This window comes from Gastrolobium bilobum, unplaced genomic scaffold (genome assembly GCF_033153095.1).
Source record: "Gastrolobium bilobum isolate Gb01-03AN ecotype WA unplaced genomic scaffold, APGP_CSIRO_Gbil_v1 utg9509, whole genome shotgun sequence".
Taxonomy (NCBI): Eukaryota; Viridiplantae; Streptophyta; class Magnoliopsida; order Fabales; family Fabaceae; genus Gastrolobium; species Gastrolobium bilobum.
The window spans coordinates 510381-532765 of record NW_026898720.1 but is presented as its reverse complement, the minus strand read 5'-3'; the positions used below and the strand labels follow the sequence as shown (position 1 = coordinate 532765).

At 34.8% G+C, this 22385-nt stretch overlaps 2 protein-coding genes across 4 annotated transcripts; one reads left to right on the top strand and one right to left on the bottom strand.

Annotated features, from left to right (window-relative positions):
- Window positions 1-10709: 10709 nt before the first annotated feature.
- Window positions 10710-12007, top strand: LOC133283573 (secreted RxLR effector protein 161-like). Its single transcript, XM_061480451.1, has 2 exons — window positions 10710-10789; window positions 11554-12007. Exons 1-2 carry the CDS (start codon window positions 10710-10712, stop codon window positions 12005-12007), a joined length of 534 nt encoding a protein of 177 aa, XP_061336435.1.
- A 4956-nt stretch (window positions 12008-16963) lies between these two features.
- LOC133283560 (uncharacterized) lies at window positions 16964-22385 on the bottom strand. 3 transcript variants are annotated; one of them, XM_061480437.1, is made up of 4 exons: window positions 22204-22385; window positions 20915-21122; window positions 18090-20807; window positions 16964-17981 (listed from the first exon to the last, which is right to left on the bottom strand). In XM_061480437.1, exons 1-4 carry the CDS (start codon window positions 22315-22317, stop codon window positions 17179-17181), a joined length of 3843 nt encoding a protein of 1280 aa, XP_061336421.1. In that variant the 5' UTR covers window positions 22318-22385; the 3' UTR covers window positions 16964-17178. The 3 variants fall into 3 exon arrangements, with proteins under 3 accessions (XP_061336421.1, XP_061336419.1, XP_061336420.1); XM_061480435.1 differs by having other exon boundaries at window positions 16964-20807; XM_061480436.1 differs by having other exon boundaries at window positions 16964-20822; window positions 20960-21122.

Here is a 22385-nt window from a genome sequence, read left to right as displayed (position 1 = left end):
CCTTTCGTGCTACGAATAATTTAAGAGAGTATAGGAGGTCTGCAGAAAATAAGTGTACCAATTGACCCTATTTATAGACCATTGCTCGTTCATATAAAGCGTGTGGGGCCTACAGGACCCACCTGCTTAATATTTTTTTAGAATTTTTCTCTTTTTAATTATTTTTATTTTTATCTTGTCACCTACAATTATCACGTTAGAGGATATATTCTTGCATAATTAAATAATGAATGCCTACCCAAAAAAAAAAAAATTAATTATTTCAGGCATTTGATCCAACTATATAACTTTGGATGGAGTTAACTTTTTTTTCGTTAATATATCAATCATCAAACTAAATTAACTAACTATTTTTCATATACAATCAATCACAACTAAAATTAACTATTTGTGAATCTAATGTTATTAATCAGTCATATGATTACATCAACCATTTCAAATGTCACATTACCTTCGGTATTCTTTCCACTTTAGGGTAGGACAGAATTCTGTTATAAATCACCTTCCTTTGACAACTATTTCTCCAACCCCAACAAAATAGGAATCCACGTGACGTGTATTACGTTTTGGGCCCTACCTTTCGTAACGTCTATATTCTAAATTGGACTAATTATTTGCAATTCAATAATCTCTTTTGGACGACTTTATGTACCAAAAAAAAAAAAAAATCTCTTTTGGATACGACGAATTGTGGTTTGTTGAAGCATCAGTGAACACCAGAACCACAAGTTCATTGAAGGTAACTACTATTATTGCGCAGGTACCATTAATTGCATTACATTTATAATTTGTCGAATATTCCACTCGGTCTCCGTTCATAAAAATTCCCAGAAGCGAACCACTTTGCTTCCACGAAAGAATTGAAGAGTTTTGTGTGTGTAGGGGTGAAACTGGGCCGGGCCGGCCTACAGGGGCTTACGGCTCGGCATATATCAGGACATACTTGACTTAATATAATTTGTATAATAGGCTAGGCTTGGGCCATAGAAAAACTTGTTTAATAAAAAGGTCGTAGACCCACTTTCAAAAGGTCGGGCCTATGAACCTACAGCCGGCCTATATTGTACTATTTATTTTAAATAAAATAAAATAGAATAAGTATGCCTTGAAGAAAAAACAAAAAATATAAATTTAATCAATTGCAATTATTTATAACTTAATTATATTCGATTATATTTTAATAGAAATGTTACTTTATTTCTTATATAGGAGGAATCAACATCTCAACATGTTTGATTGTGTATATGAATATATTAAAAGATTTTTGGAAAATGTTATACTTACTACAAGCATCATGATGTGTTTGTTGAATTCATGTAGTTATTTTAATTTACATAGTATGGATTTGTTTGTTGGATCTGATGAAATATATATTATTTAGTTTGAGCATTTTGTTTTTTAAAATGAATTAAATGCATATTGTATGAGTTTTGTTATGATTCATGATTCTGTTTGGACATTGAAATTATGATTTTTGGTGTAGCAACAGAATTTGAGTACTTTGTAAAGTTGATTCATGGTTCTGCATGGAAGTTAAAAATAACAGGCTAACGGGCCAAGCCAGACCATTTATTTTTTTATAAACGGGCCAAGCCAGGCTAACAGTTAGACTCATACTAGACTTGGGCCAGGCCAAATTGAAATTTTTTGACGTAGGCTTGGACTTTTCGGGACAAAGCTTGGCCCAACCCAGCTCACTTTCACCCCTATGTGTGTGTAAGCACCGAAGAATCTTGTTAACGCTAACAAGCCTTGCTTATGCTACGGATTATTTTATATCTTCTATTTATAATTTTATTTAAAAGTAATTCTGTTAACTATTATTTTGAATAAGATACGCAATTAAATTAGAGTAAATGTCCAAATTGGTCCATGATAAAAAAACTCGGTACCCAAATTAGTCCCTAACAAAAATAAATTCATTGGATAGTCCCCAACAAAGACAAACTGGACCCACGTTAGTCCTTCTGTTAGTCCAAAACTCACGGTGTCACTGACGGTGCTGAGGTGTGACGTTAAGTGACATGTTGAACGCCACGTTGGAGATGGAACGACATCGTGTGGAGAGAGCAGATCCATGTTGGTCAGACTCAGTTCTCTTTCATCCAAGGAACATCGTCGTATGGTTTAGGATTCTTCTTAAACCAGAAAGTAGGGGATTGAATCAAAGATTGAACGTATGAATTTGGGGAAAAATGATTTACGGTATAGTGATTGTGGGTTTATATTGTATGCTTTAGGGTTCTTGTTAGTTTTTATGCGATGAATATTTCTTCTGGAAGGAGGAGCTCAAGTAGTTCATTTGGATCCAGAAGTGAAAGAAGGAGAGCTGCTCCATTGTGTAAATGTGGGAGGCACAATATTGTTTACACCTCCAAGACCATTAGAAACCCTAATAGATCATTTTTGGGTGCCCTAATTTCAAGGTGAGGTTTATTTTTTCATGCGTTCTTTTTCTTATTTCAATGTTATTAACTGTTTAGTGTAATTTGGTTTAGAAAAAGAAGCCACATAGTAACTTTTTTACATGGGTGGATGATGCTACATCTGATACCATGGAGCTGGAAGATTGGAGAATTAACAAGCTGGAGTTGAATGTAGCTGAAATGGAATTCAAGTTGAACTTTTTGGACATGAAGCTCAATGATGAACTGGAGCTGGAGGTGAATGACGACAAAAAAAAGATTAATGAACACTGTATAAAGATTGAAGATATATCAATGAAGATGCAGGCAGAGTTTGAAAGGGTTGAGAAGGAAATTATGCATGTGTGTAGGTGTGCTAGGGTGATTGTTGGATCCATTATTGTTGTCTTTGTAATATGTATGTATCTTGGTAGTAGGATGGAGTGAAATGTTCATTTTTATTCTGTAATATGTATGCTTCTTCATAATGGAAAGACCAGTGTTGGGATGTAATGAGATGTTGTTCATGCAATGTATATAATTTGGCTAATGTACTTGAACTTTAGTTTATTGGCACAAAATGTAGTATTAAGTTTTCTTGAAATGCAATTTTTTTTGCAAAAGACTGTATAAACACTAACAAGAAGGATGGAGGGAATTATACAGAAGGAGGAATGACCAGTGGGTCAGGTAACAGCTTTTTGTGGCATTGGTGTGACTACATGTTTAGCAGGGACTAAAAATGACTCCGATAAATTTGTTAAGGACCAATATGGTTAAATGTGGAAAATAACAGGGACTATAAAGGTCCTCGATAAAAAATGTTGAGGACCTATAAGGGATATAAAGTACTTGCGTGCTAAGTTCAATTATGCTACACATGACCCCAAAATGAGAAAGCATCCAAAATTGCTTGTACCAGTATTGACAGAAACAAGAAAGTGTATCAGTATAAGTTGTAATGAGAAGCAATGACAGCAATGACAGCAAACAGCTTGTAAGAAGACCAACACAATGTTGTTCCAAAAATTCAACTGACAAGAAGGATGTATCACTACAAGTACTAATGATAGATGGTTTGTTTCCCAATTTAAAAATTACACATCCAATGACAGCAATGACATATAGTAATGACAACAAACAGATAGTAACAAGACATTTTCCATTAATTTCATCACATCGTAGTTACAATTCCAAAAAATCCAACTGACATAATTCCATTAAGAGTAACACAATATACTTCCCCAAAAAAATAAAGTGTTCCTACTTAATATGGCCATAACCAGAGGCATACAAAAAAAGTCAACTGACACATTTCAATAGGGCCATAACCAAACTATTTCCAAAAAAGTGGCCTAATTACAATTCCAATCAATTCCTATATCAGAGTCATCCCAAAAAAAGGCCTAATGTCAATGATTAAAGACTATTCCAATCATTCATGAGGGGCTGGTCTTGGTGGCCTGAACCCTGGTGTAGACATGAAGCTCATGAATCTGGTTCTGGTGCCACTACTTGCTGCAGTTGCTGTCTCATTGGTCACTGCCTCAGCAGGATTACATGGAGGTGGGCTGCTGCCTCTTGATGCTCTTGAACTTGGTTCAACTGCAATTGTTGCATGCTGGCTGCTAGTCTCAGGTGCAGGGCATCCCTGACTCATGATGATTTCTTCAACTGTCCTTGACTGAACTTCAACATTAACCGGTTTAGTCTTTGACTTTGAACGACCAGCAGGTCCCTTACATGTCTTGGGGTAATGACCAGTCTCACCACACTTAGAGCATTGAACTGTGTAAGCCTTTCTAAGCTTCTTGTTGGTCTTCATAAGCTCTTCAGTGAGATCCTTCTTGTGATGCTTTTTTGGACGTCCAATAGGCCTTTTCAAGCGTGGAGGAAATGGTTTTGGGGCATCACAAGCAGGCCAATATTGTTGGGAATTGACTGGGTTGAGTATGTGTTCATAAGTGGCATGCAAAGCATCCATTGTCAGCCATTAGTGAACATGATTTTCCACAGGTTCATTCGTGTGTGCAATGGCAGCAATAGCATGTTCAAATGGCAATCCAGTCAGCTGCCAAGCATTACAACTACAAGATTGTTGTGTTAAATTCACCCCAACACGTTGACCCTTTCCAGAGATTTCATACACATCTTGGACCAAGTTTCCAGTCCATGTTGGTGTCCAAGAATTGCTTGCAACCTTCAACTGGTCCAGCCTCTTCTGCTGTGCAGGTGCAATCTTGCCCCTAAATGTTTATAGAATCCTTTTGTGTGCTGCCATCCTTCGCATTATGTAGCACCTCAATTCCTCACATAAAGTCATTATGGGTTTGGACCTGTAATTCACAATCTTTGAATTCCACACCTCAGCCATGTTATTTGTAATACTGTCACATTTAGGCCAGTGACTGTAGTATGCCTTAACCCAACATAAAGGATGTATATTGTCAAGATACTTCCAAGCTGGTTCGTTTAGAGTCTTGAGCCTTTGCATTACCTTCTCAAATTGGGGAACAATGGTGCATCTAGCACATTCCCACACAATTCCTCTTGTCTCTTTATCCTTCCATTGCTTGATACCTTTTGTTGATCTGATATGAAGTTCCAACCATAAACTCCATGATCCCCTAAGTCTTCCTGTAATAAGGTCAAAAACCACTTCCAATTATCCTTTGTCTCACTATCAACCATGGCATAGGCAATCACATAAAATTGCTTGTTTGCATCCTCACCCACAACACTCAATAATTGACCTCCATAGTAGCCCTTCAAAAAGCAACTGTCTAACCCAATTAAAGGCCTGCAACCAGCTTTGAAGCCCTTCTTACAAGCATCAAGACAAATGTACATTCTGTCAAATATTGGCAGTGATTGTGGAATAGGTTGGTGGGTCACTTGCATTGTGCAAGTGGATCCAGGGTTGCTCCTCAATAGCTCTGCAAGATATTCCCTTAGTCTTCCATATTGTTCCTTCTCACAACCTTCAATGGTTCCCTTTCCTTTTTTCAAAGCCTTGCTTACTTTCTTCAGATTCAAATGAACATTGTATTCCTCCTTCATGTGCTCAAATGCCTCTGACATGGACATCTTGGGCCGTGTTAGTATCCTCTTCTCTAATTTCTTTGCCACCCAATCTCGAGTAGCCCTTTTATTCTGGAAGTCTCTGCAGCATGTATGAGTTTCATTAAAAGTTTTTATTTGGAATATGCTTAGCTTGGTGTTCCAAGCACAATACAACATCCATTCACAGTCTTCTACACTGCATTTGGCCCTTACTCTAACCTTGTCATTCTTAACCCAGATGAAGTTCCTCCCAAGATTGATATTATAGTCTTTCACTGCACTTTTAAATTGGTCCAAATTCAGAAACTCCATACCAAGTTCTAAATAGACATGCCCAAAAGAAGCTTGTTCATTAAACTTTGGCGAGACAGGTCTAACATTCTCATCATCATCACTTGAAGGAGGAGTCTTCAACTCCTCAGACAGATAGGTATATCATTCTTCTTCAAATGACATGATGTCTTCCTCTTCATCAACTTCTTCAGATTCAGAGTCTTCAATGGTGGCATCCTTCTTAACTGCCTTCTTCCTTGGGGTCTGTTTTGTAGGCCTTTTTTTCTCTACCAATGGTACAGCCTGTTCATCCTCATCTTCAGAATGATCCTCAACACCATGTGGGGGAAGCTTGTATGCCTCATCCTCTGCACTCTCATATGAATCTAACTGTGAGGAAGCAACCTCATCATCTGCATTATCATCTTTGGACCCATTACCACCATCCTCTGCACTTTCTTCTTCATGGTCTGAATTGACCCCATCATCATGTGAATTCAAGCCATCAGCACCTTATGCATGGTCTTCATGTTAATTGACCCCATCATCACCCTGTGCATGGTCCTCATTATATGTGGAACTAATCACATTATCCTCTGCACTGTCATGTTGAGGTGAACCAAACTCATGAATTGAAATGCAGTCCTCAAAGCAGACATGTATCTCATTGCCATTAGCCAAAGCAGCCTCACACATGGCACACACATCTGAATCGGTACTAAGTGGTCTCAACCCTTGTTCCAAATCAGGTACACCAGGCTTTAGCCACATCATCTTTTTGCATTTTTCATACCCAAATTGCTTAAACAGGGTGTCAAGGTCACGGATATTGCAGTAGTCAATGTCCATCTCTGGCAATGAGTCCACCCTCCCATTTATATAGGCCATCACTCCATCTTCATCTCTTACTAAAATACCACCATGATGATAAACAATCACTATGTATTCTGACATCTGTAAAAACCAAAAAATCGAATCTTTCATTAATCCAACGGCCAGACATGTCGACCACTTAAACAATACAAAGCAATAAACAAACAAACAAAGGTGGATGCTGACTTTTTTTCCCAACGATTTCCATGGGGTTTTTAATTGTTACTGGGTCAACCATGGACCACTTAAACAAAATAGGGACCACACCACCCGGTACTTACTTTCTTTAACCTAAACCCTAAAGGGAAACATGGACCACGATGTCCACTTCGCATGCAGAAAAAAACACGCATTAAACAAAGGTGAACAACACGGGGACCACGGACAAAGAATAATAAAAACATGTTCCAACATACGAAGTGGCTCATACCTTTTTGTATGGATGGTTGAGCCTCACACAAAACCAAAGAACTTTTCTTCCACCGGTTCCCTCCGATTGTTGAAGAACTTCGTAATCAAAACACAGGCGAATGTTTACAGCACGGTTGTCTTCTTTCTCAACAATGGAGCGTCGAAGTTTCAAGAGAGGAAAATTGTAAAGTGACCAACGGTTAGGTGAGGGACAATTTTGGGTTTAATCAAAAAAGAGTCTGACCAACATGGATCTGCTCTCTCCACATGACGTCGTTCCATCTCCAACGTGGCATTCAACATGTCACTTAACGTTACACTTCAGCACCGTCAGTGACACCGTGAGTATTTGGGCTAACAGAAGGACTAACGTGGGTCCTGTTTGTCTTTGTTGGGGACTATCCAACGAATTTATTTTTATTAGGGACTAATTTGGGTACTGAATTTTTTGTCAGGGACCAATTTAAGTATTTACTCATTAAATTATTTCAAAAATGGAATTTACATATGCACACAAATAAAATATTTTAAAAGTTTCAATTTTATTTTCTGATGAAGCTGTTATTCATAATTATTATTTAGGATATGTTAAGTTCATAAAATATATTTTTAAAGAAAAAATTCTTAAATACAACGAGTATAATGTTGAAAAAAATTATAGTTTTTGTTATTTGTTGTTACTTTTTATTTCTTAGTTTTTTTCTTATCAACACTTTCACCCTATACATTTAATGATATTACCAAGTGTCCTTAGGACATTAGTTAATAAAAATAATATTAAATAAAAATAATTTTTTTCTAAAGTTTTTAATGTGTTGAATGCTTTGTTTTGTTTGTTGTCAAGAAGAAAAAGAAAAGCTAAAATACATCTTACAAGCATATTTCAAACATTTGTTATTTCATTGCGTAATTTAAATATATTATATTGTGTTTACCGAATATATATATATATAGGGACAAAATTCTTTGACACCGGTGTCAAACTTTGAAATTTGACACCAAATCGTAACCCTTGATTACTGCCAATCAACGGTTATCATTTATTGTGAATAAATAATTAATTAAGAAGTTTGATTCCCAATAATGATAACCATTGATTGACGAAAATCAATCGTTAAGATTTGGCGTCAAATTTTAAAATTTTACACTGGTGTCAAAAGATCCTATCTTTGATATATATGTGAAAAGTATTTCTACATTTCTGCAGCCACTTTAGTTAAGGTTGTCTACAGCTACCCATTTACGACCGGTCGTACATTAAAAATGCATTTTCTCTCTCCGCCACGTCAGCCGACAATGTCTGAGAAGAGAAAAAAAAAAGCAACTTTATTGTTATAACTAAGTACGACCGGTCGTACTTAGTTAAAAAGGGTAGATGTAGATAACCTTATCTAAAGTGGCTGTAGAAATATTTTTCCCATATATATATATATATATATATATATATATATATATATATATATATATATATATATATATATATAAAGGGTCTATCTAGTGTTTAGTCACTATATATAAGGTTTTGTCCAATAATCACATTATATCTATGTACTTCTGGGAATACATAATTATAATATTAAAATTGTAATTTTTTTCACTTTCCACATCAACAGACAAGTCTATGAAGAGAAAAAAAATACAACTTACATTATAACTATGTATTCCCCAGAGTACATAGTTATAATATGGTGACTGCACACACACACTTATATATGGACAAAAAGAAGTATCTTTTTAAAGGATATAAACTTGTATTCTTTTAGGTGATTTACACAAAGTGTGACTGGTAAGACTTTGTGTTAATATGAAGAGTTACTTTTTTTTCTCTCCCCAGTCACATCCCTGATGTGTAAAGTAAAAAAAAAATTCAGATTTACACAAAGTATTACTGGTCAGACTTTGTGTAAATAACTAAAAAGACAAAACTTGTGTCTTTTAAAAGGGCATCCACTGAACCCTATATATATGGCATGGTCAACTTACACCGGTATAAGAATAATAAGTCTTACACCAAATTTTAACCTTTAATTTTCATGAATCTAATGGTTATAATTTATTGAATCATACTTATTAATTTTTAGTAAATTATAACCGTTAGATGCACAAAAATCAACAATTAAAATTTAATATAAGACTTCTTATTCTTATAACCATACAATTTAATCTTATTCAATATATGCAAGTAATCCCAAAAATTTCCATGTATGCAAGTAATCCTAAATGAGTGAAAAGGTTGAGCTACAAGTAGTCCCAAAAATTTCCATATAGAGCATAACTAAAAGAGAAAGCTAGCGACCCCTTACCTTACTATTTCCATTTTGAGAAATATATATTACCACGTATTTTACTATAGCCATTACAATAGTCATGCTTGGGAATGAGCTTGTAACCTATAATAGCTGAGCATTTGTTCGGAAAATTTGTTGAGGGATCAAAAGCAAAGAAGGGGTGGCAGAAAGCCATAGATACTGAGGACTTCAAGTTGAGAATAATATAAGAGTATATAGGAGGAATGCAGAAAATGAGTGTACCAATTGACCCTTTTGTATAGACTATTGCTCGTTCGTATAAAGCATGCGGGGCTACAAGATTGTGACTATTCACAAATACATTTGTGAATATCATGGGTTGGCATATGGAGAGAAGTAGCCAGATGACAGATAGTGGGGGAGATATTGGTAGGATTGACATGGATGCTTCAACGAACAAAATTCGTCTACGCAATATTCCACTTAAATTTGAACCACATACCTTCGATGTATCAAAAAAGTAAATATTAATTGCATATAAAATTTGTTTCCATAGTCTCACTACATTGTGCATTATTGGTTTTCAATGATTGAATAAAAAGGGAAAAGTAGAAAAAAAAAAAATCTGAATTATATTTTGTTATCATTTACCCCTAATTATAATGTTTTTCTTTCAAGTCCATTTTAATACTGTTAGAAATTGGATTTTTCTGTCCATTTTGCTCCTATTAAAAGAATCATTTGAGTCCGTATATAGCATGATTAATCAAGTCAGTGATGAAACACAAGCCTGATATATTTTTTATATGTAAAATGAGTACCGAGATGAAGCAAAGTAATTAGATCCAAATATGAACATTGATATGGAAGCAATTACACATGGAAGAAAAGAACAAAAAATTCACGACAGATTCATGGTACAAATACATTACAAATCGCATGATCCGTGGCAGATTTACAACAAATTTTTTTTTTAATTGAATGAAAATTTTAAATTGATTGCTGCGACCATGGAACCTCGTTAATTAAAAGTGCTGCTAAAGCTGTCAGACATGAGTGCTCCATGTGACATCCTCTATAATTAATTAGTATAGAGAATATTACATAACTATTTAACAATAATAACAAGAAAAATAAAGGAATGTAAACTTTTAAACATTGATAGATAAAACAAACATTCATAAGTTATTTTGTACGTAGTTTTGATGTCAAATACATATATTTTACATTCGGGCTATTTTACATTAAATTATATATATATCCTATACTATTTTACATCAGTTCGGTACATATATTATATCCTAACCACTTGAAGTTACAAATTTGTACACTACTTCAGTCTCATCTAGTCAATCCTATATATAAATGTTTGTACCCTATCTTGATAAAATATAGCAACTACTACTTGATTCCCTAGCACAATATAAAACTCCAAATGATCTTCATAGAAATAGATCGAAATGCCCCATCCTTCATCAATGAAACACCAATTAGGCATGATGATTCTCTGGAATGGTTAGCATAAAAACAAACACTTGTAAGAAAAATCTCAGTAATATTGAGATTTTCTAACTATAATTATTCCGGCTGCAATAACAGAAAATATCATCTCTCAAGTATATTTAAAATGAGAAAATAATAAAAGAAATAATAAACATATGACAAATTGTGTAATATTTAACCGAAGCTATTAAAGCCCAAAATTTTACAGGTCTCTACATGTAAAGGTTTCGATTGGCGGAGCTCAAGCCAAGTAAGACGTCCCTTACATTATTATCGTCTGAACCCAAATCTTTGTGGGTCAGTTCACATCAGAATCATACAGTTAAAATTATACATTCTATCAACATTCATTTGGTACCAAAAGAATTATCAATCTTATAACAAATTTCATAGAACTAAAATTTTATAACTAAATAAAAGATCAAACTAAAAGTAGAAATGAAGCCAAATGGAAGAAATTAAAGAAAAGATTTGACAAAATAATGGCATTTTCACAACTTTTCTAAAAAATATCAACTTTAAAATAAAGAAGAGAGACAAAAGAATAAGCTTTGGGTACTTCAAAATAATAAGGTTTGATGATTTTGTTTTGTCCAAAGGTTTTAATAGGAGTAGTTTTGATCATTGTGTGTACTTCAAATAGTTGCATGATGATTGTTTTATCTACTTGCTAATTTATGTTGATGACATATTAATTGCATCTAAGGACATAAATGAAATTAATAAACTGAAATCATTGTTTAAAAATAAATTTGAGATGAAATTCCTTGGTCCAGCCAAGAGGATACTTGGCATGGACATTACAAGGATAAGGCTTTTGACATATACCTGGCCAAACCTGTAGGTGTTTCCCTTGCTGGTCACTTCAGGTTGAAGACTGTAAATGGCGAGTTAGCCTCGGATAAGGCTTTTTTTATGTGCAATATTCCATACTCAAATGTTGTAGGATGCTTAATGTATGCCATGATAGGTTCTAGGACTGATATTGCATATGGTGTTAGTGTAGTTAGTAGATACATGAGTAAACCATCTAACAAACATTGGAATATTGTGAAATGGTTGCTTCGATACCTTAGTGGCTCTATTGATTGTTGCATTCATTATACTGCTGAAAACTCAGTTGATTTTGACATTGCTGGTTATTGTGATTCTGATTATGCTGCTAACCTTGACAAAAGAAGGTCTCTAACTGGTTTTATTTTTTGTGTGGGAGGAAATATGGTGAGCTAGAAGGCAAGCTTGCAACACATTATGGCACTCTCCACAACTGAAGCAGAATATGTGGCCCTCGCAGAAGCTGTCAAGGAGGCAATATGACTACATGAAATTGTCTCTGAGTTGGGCTTAGGTAAGGATCCACCAAATTTATTTTCTGATTCTCAATCTGCCATACACTTGTCCAAAAGTGGTGTGTAACAGCTCGTACGTACTGGTGTTGTTAACATTGATTATGATATTAAGCGTAGTTACAATCACAGTAATTCACTTAAAAATGTGAGTAAACTTTTTTCTTTTCATTACGTAAACATTTGAAAACAATAATAAAACATAATGACATAAGTTGTGATCATAACTGTGGGCAGATGAATCCGGAGTTTTTCGGTCATTCAGTGAAATCCCATTCACCAATATCTAAATAATTCCTTGACGATTTAAAAAATCAAAATTTTAACATTCACCAAAGTCCTTTAATTTCCCTTGAGCAGATGAATCCGGAGTTTTCCGGTTATTCGGTGAAATCACAGTTTTAAGTTGTTATGTACATTGTAGGCACGTTTTCCCAAAACCCTAATTTCAATCAATTTTCATCAATAATCATAAATCTTAGTCCTATGTATCTTTTTCAACTTATTGCCAAGCCTAGATCTCAAATTTCATTCGACACGCTTTTCGATACAACTGTTCCGCTGTATTTTTACCCGATAAAAACGATATTCATCAAATTTTCATAAAACTTGTCTAACCACTTAATTTTTCGTTCTAAATCCATTTTCAGGGTTAGTTTTCCCATCTGAGACTTTCTACTAACATTTCATTGTATGGGATTACGTGTTTGTCAAATTACCGTTTTACCCTTTTTCGTATTTTGACTCAGAATTCAGGATTTTCACTAATCCTACCCTTTAATCCATATTTTTAACTATAATTATAGGTTTTATAATTACGAGGTGTTATTTGGTGCATACCATGAAATGATCAAACATACAGATGCTAGGTTCCATTTCATAAGGAAAATAATTAATAATGGTAAGGTTAATGTGAATAAAATATCAACTGATATAAATCCTGCTGATATTTTGACTAAGACAGTTCTTGTTAGTAAATTTAGGGAGGCTCTAAATTTGCTGAAAATAAAACCTCCCTAATTGCATGCATAGCATAGGCCTTAGGTTAAACGCCAGAAAAACTCTGGTATGCACTTTGTTTTGTTGTATGTTTAGTAAATAGGTGGAGATTTGTTAAATATAATTTCTAAACATGTGTTATCTTGAATCATTGGGTCTGTTACTTTTTATTATTTACATTGCAAATGGACTGTTGCTGCTTTATTGTCTCAGTTTGCTTCCCTATTGTTATGTGGGCCAATGATTTGGTTGCCCGTAGCTGAGGCCCATTTTCTTATTGCTAGTTATTTAAAATCAAGAATTCAAATATTGCACAATTGTCCTATGTCTATCTCTAGATCACAAGGATTATGATGAATTTATCAAATCAGGGTTCATGCACCAACATCTCTATTATAATATAATTCCCCTAAATCAATCTATAAGGAACAAACTCAAAGAAATAATTAAAACAGATAAATTCATTCAATTATAAAAAGAGAAGAATTCGGAGACAATTTAATTCATAACATAAAGATTCAATTGGGTTTCATCTTCCCTTAACTACATAAAAATTTAGCCAAACATAACGAAATCAAAGACAAGAGAAAGTAAAGAAAATTCCCCAAACTCCATTGGTGTGATGGCGTGAAGAATCCTCAAAACCCCCAGCTTTTTCTTGAATTCAAACTGCTCCCGATGCTCCAAAGCATGAAAGACGTGTTTCTCTCTCCAAAGTAGGATTTGCTCTTCTCAATTGTTCAAAATCCTCTTGTTTTTTAATGAGCCCCTTATTTATAGTGATGAAACTATATCTTTTAATTTCCAATAAGATCTTTTATGGAATCTTTACTATAATCTCTAATCATATCTTTAATCAAATCTTTAAAATCTTCTCTTTTATATTTAAAGGAAACAATTTCCTAAAAATATTTAAGAGAATCTTCAATCAATTATATGATTCAGAAATTCAAAACAAATCCACTTGAGCTCTCCAATTTATCTTTTTATTGAGATGAAAATTACTGCACAATATAAGAATTTTTATGAGAATATTACTGAGAATGAAATAATGCTTTAATTATAATTCTCATAACTTTTAATTAATTTTAAATCAATTTCATGCTCATATTAACCCTTAATACATGATTAATTGGAGACTCATTAGAAACTCTCTCACAAAGAGTTTATGAACAAAGTATAAAATCAGTGGCGAAGACATATACATTCTGGGTGTGACCTCGTCCGAGCTAAATTTTAATAAATTATACTTATTATGTATAATTATATAATTAATTATAATTTAGTTCGGGTTAAAATTGTAATTTGGTCCGGGCTACATTTTGTAATTTGGCCCTATCTAAAACTTAAAATATTTTTTGTAAGAGATTTGGATAAGTTGTATTAGGTTATGTGTGCAATTTTCACTTGTATAAAAAAATAAAATATTTTTAGTAAAATTAAAAATTATTTAATAAAATATATAACTCTTTTTGGTGCTGCCTGCTCAGGTATTCTTTATTTGATATAATTTAAATATATTATGATATGAACTAATTAAAATTAAAAAAAATAAATACACATAATTTTTTGGACCGGACTCAAATTGGAATCCAGCTCCTACACTGTATACAATCTTGGTGTTCTTTTTCTTTATGCTTTTCTCTTCTGCAAGTTATTTTTTTTGGAGTGATTCTTGGTTGAGAATTGTAACATAAGGAATAATTGAAGTTTTGTATGGACGTGTTAACCTTGCATGTATTTTCAATCCCCACATGTTATTAATATTGATATCGTTGTTTACAAGATTGATGTTGATATTGGCTTGAAACAATTTCAAGAAGCTAAAGTTGCTGTATGAATTGATTAGGAGAATGAAATATTGCAAATGACCACTTATGCGCGCGCGACCAGTCAAGTACCAACAAGAATATATCAGGTACGAACAAGAACATATCACGCGTGAAGACGTAATTGTCAAGAGAAATCCGAAAAATATCAGGATTGATTATTTTTTGATCTAATGGCTATTAGATGAGGTATCAAATTTTAAATTTGATACTGACGTCAAAGGATCCTACCTATATATATATATATATATATATATATATATATATATATATATATATATGGCAAGATCTTTTTACACCGGTGTAAAACTAATAAGTCTTACACCGTATCTCAATCGTTGATGGACGGAAATCATCGATTGATATTTGTAGTGTAATTAATGATTAATTAATATTAATTAATTTGTATGACTTCCTAAATTATAACCGTTGGATGTATGAAAATCAACGGTTGAGATGCGGTGTAAGATTTATTAGTCTTAAATCGGTATAAAATGATCCTGATCCTATATTCAAAAGACTTTTTACCAGATGTTATGAACTCATATTTTTCAAATTCATTTACATTGAAATGATATATATCACATTCTCTTAATTTATTGTTCCGCAAATTACTTCAGTATTGGAAGCTGAAATTTGATGTCATTATAGAAGAGTATAGCAAATAAAATTACAAAACTTTTTAAAATGAGTTCAACATTTTTTTTGACAAGATGAAACAATTTTAGTTTTTGATTTTTAGACTTTATATATATATATATATATATATATATAAATATGTATATATATAAATGCATTAAGAGGGCGAACCGGAGCAGTGATAAAACTGTTCTTTCATGACTGAAAAGTCATGGATTCGAATCCAGGAAACAGCCTCTTTGTTATTATGCAAGGGTAAGGCTATATAAATGCATGACCCGACTAGATCTGATGCATAGTCGGTCCAGTCCGATAACCGGTTCGCCGTATTCCTGGTCGGGCCAAGTTTCACAACACTGTTTTATTCAACAAATTTAATTTGCAAACTATTTTTATTATACAATTACATCAAATTAGAGCATCAACATTTTTATTTGTAGTATTATTTATTATATTGATTTCTTTGCAAAGATTATATTTCAAGAAACAATGATCTCATCTATTGTGGAACATTTTGTAAGTAAACATCATCATGAAACAACGATCTCACTCACATGCTCCTCTAGCTTTTATGGCTTTTGCCGTCATAACTGTACATGAGAGGTACCATCCGAGCAGCATTAAGGCAAATTTTAGTAAAAGATTATGGTAATGGATTTGCTGGGCATGCGTTATTTGTTTACTCGTTTCCATGCATTTGAAATCTGACCATTGATATGCTCCCTTGTTTGTTCAATAGAAACTCCTTGGTGTTCCTTCATGTAGAAGTTGATCAGTGGAACCTGGGTTGATCACTCACTCACTAACAGCATTACCTGAATGCACATTTTTTCAACATTCAAGTCACGCGTGTATTGCATTAGCGGCTTGTGAAATTTGAGGGGTATCAGTCATTGGACTTAATCCGTGGTAGATTGGGAAAATGTTTCAGAAAGGTGGCATTTCGATAAAAGCTTTGCCAGAAACATCCTATTTTGGTGATTGTGGCGAAATTTGGCTGCGTAGTTCACATGGGGAAATAAGGACAAGTACTAAGAGTGGTTAAACAAGAAAGATTTCAACCTCTTGTCGTTTTTTTCTCCATCCATCGTCTGAGAAATGACACGTTATTTTCTTGAAAAGAAAGAAATGGCTCCTTGATATGATTTTTTTGAACATTAATATTCCTAAAAATGTTGATATAATAATTTAAAAATATATATTGTAAAATATCTCCTACTCTAGATGCTAGGTTAAGAATAAATGCATCAAGGATGTGAGTGGCTCCGTATAAAGATTGAGAAGGTGGCTTCCTGCAATATAGGAATGGCCTTTTTTCAAACACCAAATGCAAACACAATATACATCATTTATTCTCTTCACATTTAGAACCACATCTGAGAATTGTAACTTTATGAATAATCATGTATATATTCTCCAATATTTACTAGCAGAATAACGCAAACGTGCATGTAATGAAGAGAGCAACTTCTTGGGCACATTATAGTACACCTTCAACAAAAATTCAGAAATTAAACCAAGTTAAGAAAACTACCAGGTTGAACAAGCAAGGACTTCCCATACTGAAGTTGCAGTATTTACCTCACCATCACCCAGATGTTAATGAATTCAGCTTCTTTTCATACATTTTGGCACGTCGAAGAGCATCTAATGCTTCAGCTTGTTTTCCTGAACGTTTCAAATTAACCGCCTTTATTTTTTCTTCTTTGATTCTTTCTTCTAGCTGAACTCTCTCTTGGTTAGAGTTTTCAACTTTAGCATTGGGTATCACAACCTCTCGTCTTTCAGGGCCACTTGATACAACACTTATATCTTGAAGTCCAACTGCTTTCAGAGCAGATAAGAGTTGAGGATCAAGAAAATCTTCAACAGACACATCATCTACTGCATCTGACTTATTGGCATCATGAGTTGCAAACTCCTCCAACTGGGTTTCAATTGCCTTTGCCCGTTCAAACTCAGCTTCTGCTTCCTCTATTTGACCTTCCCGCCGAAGCTTTAAGGCTCGACGTTTGTGCCCAAGAGACTCTTGTTGCAACTTGAAACGATCACGACTGGTCAATGGTTTTGCATTAACATTTGATGATTCTTGTTTCTTTTGTACAACATTTGATAATTCCTGTTTCTTTTGTACAACATTTGATGCATTGGAAACATTGTTGGTAGAGGCAGTGTTTTGCTGCATACTTCCATCCTCCAAGCTCTTCTCCAATAGCTTCGCCTGTCGGAGTTCCTCCCTAGCTTCTGTTAGTTTCCCTTCTCTTTTCAAAGCAACTGCTTTCCTTTTATGAGCCAAAACTTCTTGACGCAAGGAAAGGTGGTGCTGAGAAGCATCATCCTGAACAGCATTTGACTCGCTTATGTTTGGCTTTTCATTTGCATCAGTCATGTCTCTTCTTTTTTGAGTTGTAACATTATTTTTGTATCCCTGGTCTTGGCTGAGATTCTCTGAGGAGTCCAAACGAATAGCAGGACCTGTTTGAGATGAATTAGCTGAACCAAGTTTGTATTCTTCTTTTTGTTTTTGAGGCAATATTTCTGAACTGCTACAACCATCACCAGTAAGTAAATCTAGCGTATGCATAGAGTGGCCAGCTGAAGAGCTATGGTCAATGGTTTTTCCTAATTTCATCTTTTTTGCAAGATTTTCACTTGAAGCACTCGCCTCAGCAGATAATGGATGCTTATCTTCAGCGAACTGAGAGGTTACAGGAATTAAATTATCTGACTTCCTAAAGAAAGGAACATTTGTTTCATTGTTGATTCTTTCTAAACCAATTGATAATTCAGTATCATTCTTACTTGACCCAACCACGGATGAGGCTGAAGCATTATCCACTTCAACAGCAACTCCCCTATTTCCATGTCTGTCCTGGAAGTCAGATGATTCAGACAGAACAGGTTTTTCATCCTTCGAAACATTATGTAACAAGTCCTTGTTCTGGCCCCCAAAATTTTCCATTTGGGCTTCCAAACTCTTGGCCATTCTTAAAATTTCCTCAGCCTCTTCTATTTCTCCCTTGCGCCTAAAAGCAAGTGCCTTCCTTTTCAATGCCAAGAGTTCTCTTTGAATCTCTCCCTTATTCCTTGAAGCTGTAGCAGGAATGCCTGAGGAGGAATCAAGTACAGACAGGTCCACAGGACGAGTAAACCTACTAGTTGCTTCCTTAACTGGCTCTTCTTTCATGGATACAGGTTCAAATTCATCATCCTTCCACCCAAGATTAGTAAGCATTGAATTCAATGCCGGGTCAAGCATATCTTCTTCTGAAACAACCACATCCCCTTCATCAACTGCAGTTTCAACTGGAGGATTGAAGAGTTTATCTTTCATCATAGTTGCCTCAACCCGTGATTCATTCTTTGGAGCTTCAATCTCTGCCATCTTGACTTCTAATGCTTTGGCCACTTTAATAACTTCCTCTGCATCCTCAGCTTTCCCTTCGCGCCTGAGAGCAAGGGCCTTTCTCTTTAATCCCAAGAGCTCCCTCTGAATTTCAACTTTACTTCTTCTTGGTGCTTCAACCAAAATATTTGTAGAATGCTTACTTGGTGAAGTATCATTCAATGGATCAAAATCATTATCATCTTTCTTCGAAGGCTTGTTCGAAGAATTAGGAAGTTCATTTTTGTCATCATTCCAACCCCAGTCCCTAAGGAGTGAAAGATATGTTGGATCAGACATATCTTGATTTGTTACATCAACTTCAGTCCCTTCCTCAAGTGGCAGATTTCTATTAATATCAGCATGCTTGTGTGCTGTATATGGGACATTATCAGCACTATTCTTCTGCGATGCTTTAAGATTCGAAGCCTTATCCATCTCCATGAGCTGATGCTCAAGAGCTGCACCCTTCCGCATTTCTTCTTCTGCTTCATCAATTTTCCCTTCCCTTCTTAATGTGAGAGCCTTCTTTTTCAAACTCAAAAGCTCTCTCTGTATCATCAATCGGCTTTTTGGTGCAACTCTCGAAGCAGCATTGTCAGTGGCAATAGTATTTCTCTCATCCAATTGAATGGATTCTGATCCATTAACAGCAACTTCAGATACAGCGCTGTTAGAGCCCCTTTCTAATAACTTTGCCTTTTTCAAGAATGCCATTGCTTCTTCAGTATTACCTGCTCGCTTTTGATTAAGAGCCTCTCTTTTTAAAGACTGAATTTCACTACGCAATGCTTCTCTGTCAGAGGTTTGAGACTTGGAAAATGTATTTTCAGGTTCAGTCCAACCTAAGGATTCCAAAGCAACAGCTAATTCAGGGTCCATCATATCCTCATCAGTCACTTCAAAATTACCACCAAGATCATCAGAAATGCTCAAAAGGTTATCAAAATCAAAAGCATGCTTATGATCATGAAGATCTGAAAATTCTTTATCATCATCCATGCCACGAATTAATGCTGATAGCTCATCATCAGAACCTTCAGCTTCAGCAAGAAGTTCCTCTTCTTCCAGTTGCTTTTCTAAAGTTTTAGCTCTTTTTAATTCCTCTTTGGCTTCTGCAAGCTTACCCTCACGCTTCAACATTAGAGCCCTTTTTTTCAGAGCAACAACCTGGGACTTGTCAATTCTGCTGCTCTTTTCTTCACCTGTCTTTACAAAGATTTCTCCAATCATTGAAGAGAGTTCACCCTCCAAACTCAAGTTTGCTGACTTTCTATCTTCATTATGCAGATCATGATCAGACCATCCCAGCTCTATAAGTTCAGAAGTAAGATCATCCTTTTCTTTACCCGTATGAGGAAGTGACTTTGTTTTTCTGCTAGACTCAACAGGACCAACTCTGTTATGCATATCAGACAAGTTTCCAGAAGGCAACACCTTCTTACGAGTCTTCCTTAAATGAATTTCCAAAGCATCAGCCTGCCTCTCAAGCTCCTTCCCTCTCTTAAAAGCTCTCAAGGCCTCCTCAGATTTCCCATCTCCTTTCAGAATTTTATATTTCTTTTTTTCCTCCAAAGCTTGCTGACGTAACTCATCAGGAGTGGTGACTCCCATATCAATACCCAAAATATTAGGCTTATCATTTGAGACAATTTTTTGTATGTCTCTATCATCATAATTGGAGAATCCCTGAGTGCTTGAAGAAGATGCAATGCTAACTGATCCTTGGCTGCTAGGAACTTTGTCACTGGTTGACTGCTTTCCCGATGAAAAGAGTTCCTCTCTATTTTGACCAAGGATCTGGTTCAAAACTTCATCTTCATCTCTAGGTGCTGATTTCAAGCTCCCTGGAGAAATTGAAATGAATATTCAAAAGTATGGAACTGTTAGTAATAAAGAAAGTAAGATGACGGAATGCTACTCTAATATAAAATAGCACCCGTTGAAAGCCATGATTTAAAAAGAACGAAAAAATGAAAAATACCTCTCCCAGCTCTGCGTCCCTGTCGCATCTCAAACCGTGCTGCCTCTTCTAGCTTCTTACAAGGTTCACATATACGCACAGGGGAATCACCTTGTCCACGCAAAACCATTCTTTGTTGGGTACAACTGTTGCAAAATATGCCCCCACACCTTCTACAGTGATGCTGAAATATAAAATAAAATTTCTAAAAATTAAATTCCGGACAAAGAATTCAGTTTGATTTTAATCAGATTCTTATAAGCAAACATGGAAGACCATCTTCCACTTTTCAGCATCTCATTTTTCACACAACCATAAAATTGACAAGCATATTATTCATTTTTTGTCACCAAAGATTCCATGAAGCTTCAAACTACAAGTTTGATAAAATAAAATAAAAAATAAAAAAATAAACTGATTCTCGCTATCTTATACAAGGAGTTATACCATCTTAGGGAAGTTACAGATGCAATATACAAGGAAGTAGAATCAAAACACTATCACACGGCATGGCCAACTGATTCTCGCTAAGTATACATTAGTGAGTAGGAAGCGAAATCTTGCACATACGCTAAAAAGAGGAAAATGAGCAGCAAATGAACTGCTCTTAGACATGGTTTCATAGAGCAAAGAGAATTTGTATAGTATTTGACTATAATTTTGACATCAGGAAAGAACTCATCTAATGCAAAGGCAATAAGTTAATATATAAGCTGCGATCAATTTAGCATCATTCTACTTCATACACAAACAATATCTCTAACAATTACTACAATTAGATGGAATTAACTAATCTGATTAAGAAAATCAATCAGCATAATCAAATTATCCCAAACAGATCCGTGAGATAGTGAAAGCTATTTTTGAATCACTTTTAACGAAAAAAAAAAAATGAATGTAAACTTAAAATGAAATTAATTACCGGTGCCATACCAAACTAAGATACAATAAATCATAAATACACACAAATACCAAAACTCTGAAGCCAAAAATCAACTAGCAAAACGACATCAGCAACAAATTTTTAATCTTGCATGAATAAAAGAGTGATTTTCTAAAATACCCATATAAAATCCAACATTCTAGAGAGAAAATAAATCATGGGTTTTCTCTCTAATTGCAAAAAGTTTCTATATTCATCCCTCCCCCCTTCAAATAAACAAGAGTGAACAACCGGAACATACATAACTTGAAACAGAACCCCATAAAAAATTAAAGGAAAAAAAAGAGTGGGAATCGAAAATGATTAATGATAATAGGGGAACCTTGCGATTGATGAAGGTAAACTGAGCGCAACAACCCTGGCAGTTTGAGGCATCAACCACCCAATTACTCCCTCGCATCGAAGGCTTTGGCGGCAACCCGATCTTCTCCAACATGTTGCTCCTTTTTTATTGTCTTCTTGAGATCAAAAAACCCAGAAATCAAAAAGAAAGCTTGAGATATT